Genomic DNA, 2,500 nt, shown 5'->3' with positions numbered 1-2,500 from the left:
AGCCAAAGTCAAGACCGGCTCTGCTCCACTCCATCCTCCCTGTCCTTATAGATCCACAGATCCACAGAGATCCACAGAGATCCAGATCTGCCTCCCTGATGTCTCCTGGAGCTGTGTGGCGCTCAGCCGCACCGTCCTCCTCTGGATCCACGGAAACCTCCGCCTCGCCTCGCCGCTCGCGTCTTTATCCACCGGGACATTGTCTGGATGAATGCAAACACGCAGCCTGCAGGATCCCACGGGATCCTGGTCCAGGACTTAACCAGAGCAGATCTGGCACCAGAACACAGGATGCTGAGGCGCGGCGGGCCGGTTCTGCTCCGCGCCGCAGAACGGATTCCATCGGGCTTTGAAGCAGACGTCACCGGGCTTATGTGAGACGCTTTCCATTTAAATCCACGTCGGACTGATGAGGCTCCAACGTCTCTCTTTCTCCTGCAAAGCTGCTTTTTTGGAGACAAACCAGCTGCTCCTCCGCCTCTTCGTCCTCCTCATCCTCCTCATCCTCACCCAAACACCATGCAACGTAGCTTCACACTGCGAGCAGTCCGCCCCGAGCGCCACCGAGCGCCACGGCTTTCCCCCAGGCCCCAGGCCGAAGGAAAACCAAGACCAGACCGGATGTCCAGGAACACCGTGGCCCGGGGGGGGGGACAGACGCACACCTCCACCGCCGTCTCACACGTTATCTTCCTGTCTCTTCCCTCTGTTACCAAGCAGAAGAGGGGCTGCGTCGCCCACTCCCGCTGGGGGGGGGGGGGGGGGGGGGGGGGGGGGGGGGTGATGCAACCCCCCCGTCTCCCCCCGTCTCCTCCACCCACACACTCACACACTCCGGGCCTGGCAGCAGAAGAAAGGGAGGGAGGGTGAACCTCCAAGTTCCACATTTACATTGTGACATTAAAAGCAGGATTGCAGGGGGAGCTGCCAGCGTGCCTGGGGGGGCGGAGGGGGGGCGGGGGGGGGGGGGGGGGGGGGGGATTCGATGCCAGCTCGTCTCAGAAAATGGCAGCCGGAGCTGAGGGAAGCATGCTTGAAGTATAAGGTATATGGACTGGGTGTATGATGTCCTGGACCCCCGCACTGCTTCATCCTTCCAGCTGTGTGGACCATTCATTCATTCATTCATTCATTCATTCATTCATTCATTCTTTCTTCCCTTTAAATTTCTTCACAAGTCAAGCTGAACAACCACGGCCAACGTTTCCCGTCACGTCTGCCGTTCATGAAGCACATGAAGCACGGTCCGCTCAGCGCAAGAACTGGACTGATTTCTGAAACAAGAAACTCATTTAAAGTTCTTTATCTGCTTTAACCAAGGTAGAACCCCCCCCCCCCCCCCCACCCCCCCCCCCCAGCACTGCTGTCAATCCATCAGCATCTGGAGGAATCCCCCAGCAGGCACAGTGGAACCCCTCCTGCATCAAACCACAGCCTCTTCCTTCACCTTCACATCCAGCCTGAACAAACCTCTGCTGTGGCTCTCGGGAGTCGCTCCACCGTCCTTCATCCAGGAAGCTTTTCTTCAGACTCTCCGATCCTCCACAGACGGGATCAGGTCTTCATGTTCTCCTCCAGCAGACTGTCACATGTTTGGAGCTCTGAAAAAGCTCACTGGGAGAAACGTGTGAACGCTGGAAGCAGCAGCAAACAACTGCAGACGTCCTCCAGCTGTCCCTGCTGGCTCTGTCCTGCTCGGGTCGGGAGGAGACTCGGAGCGCCGGACGGCGCTGCTGTTGACCCGTGGAACCATCTCTCTGCCAAACGCTGAAACCAAACATGACAAACACAACCTTCCAGTCTCAGCACAGACCGACACAGGCCGACAGCAGAACACACACGACAGACACACGACCAGAACACTGACCGCTGCTGCTGTTTGCTTCAGTAATGAAAGCAGAGAACACTGCACTCTAACACACACACACGCAGGCCCGCACACACACACACACACACACACACACACACACACACACACACACACACACGCACAGGTGTGTGACCCGGGCTGACGGTGTCTCCTCCCCTCAGGGATGTCATCAAGAGAATAGACCAGTCGGAGTTCCAGGGCTTCGAGTACATCAACCCGCTGCTGCTGTCCACGGAGGAGAGCGTATGAGGGACGGCCCGTCCACCGCCGTCCGTCCAGGCTGCCGTCTCGGCCGGCGGCGAGGAGGCGGCGGCGGAGGGGAGCGGGGAGCAGGAGGAGCAGGAGGACTCACTGCGGACCTGAGCCTCCCTCTCGGACCCGGAGACGCCCCGCGGTCCTCTCCGCCCGCTGGCCCGTCCCCTGAATGTCCATCCACAGCTCATTTCAGAAGACGTCCAGACGTCCCATCGTGTGCCTGCCACCACGAACACGCCGCCGCCGCCGCGGCTCCGGACCGCCACAGACCTGTCCTTCTGCACCTTTTCTTTCATTTTTAATTGTTTTTTATCCGATGGAGGGACTATTGGGGGGGGGGGGGGGGGAGGGGGGGTCACACAGAACAAGAATGTA

At 59.2% G+C, this 2,500-nt stretch overlaps 1 protein-coding gene across 1 annotated transcript in view; it reads left to right on the top strand.

Annotated features, from left to right (window-relative positions):
• LOC115408591 (protein kinase C zeta type) overlaps nucleotides 1-2,183 on the top strand; it is a 15,696-nt gene extending 13,513 nt beyond the window's left edge. Inside the window, exon 10 of the mRNA XM_030119433.1 lies at nucleotides 2,032-2,183. Within this exon, the coding sequence (XP_029975293.1) occupies nucleotides 2,032-2,119 (88 nt within the window). The 3' untranslated portion in view covers nucleotides 2,120-2,183. The remainder of the gene's footprint in view (nucleotides 1-2,031) is intronic.
• The last annotated feature ends 317 nt before the right edge of the window (nucleotides 2,184-2,500 follow it).

Source organism: Salarias fasciatus, chromosome 20, assembly GCF_902148845.1.
Source record: "Salarias fasciatus chromosome 20, fSalaFa1.1, whole genome shotgun sequence".
Lineage (NCBI taxonomy): Eukaryota > Metazoa > Chordata > Actinopteri > Blenniiformes > Blenniidae > Salarias > Salarias fasciatus.
Note: the sequence above shows the minus strand (reverse complement) of the source record. Positions and strands in the feature narration are given on the sequence as shown.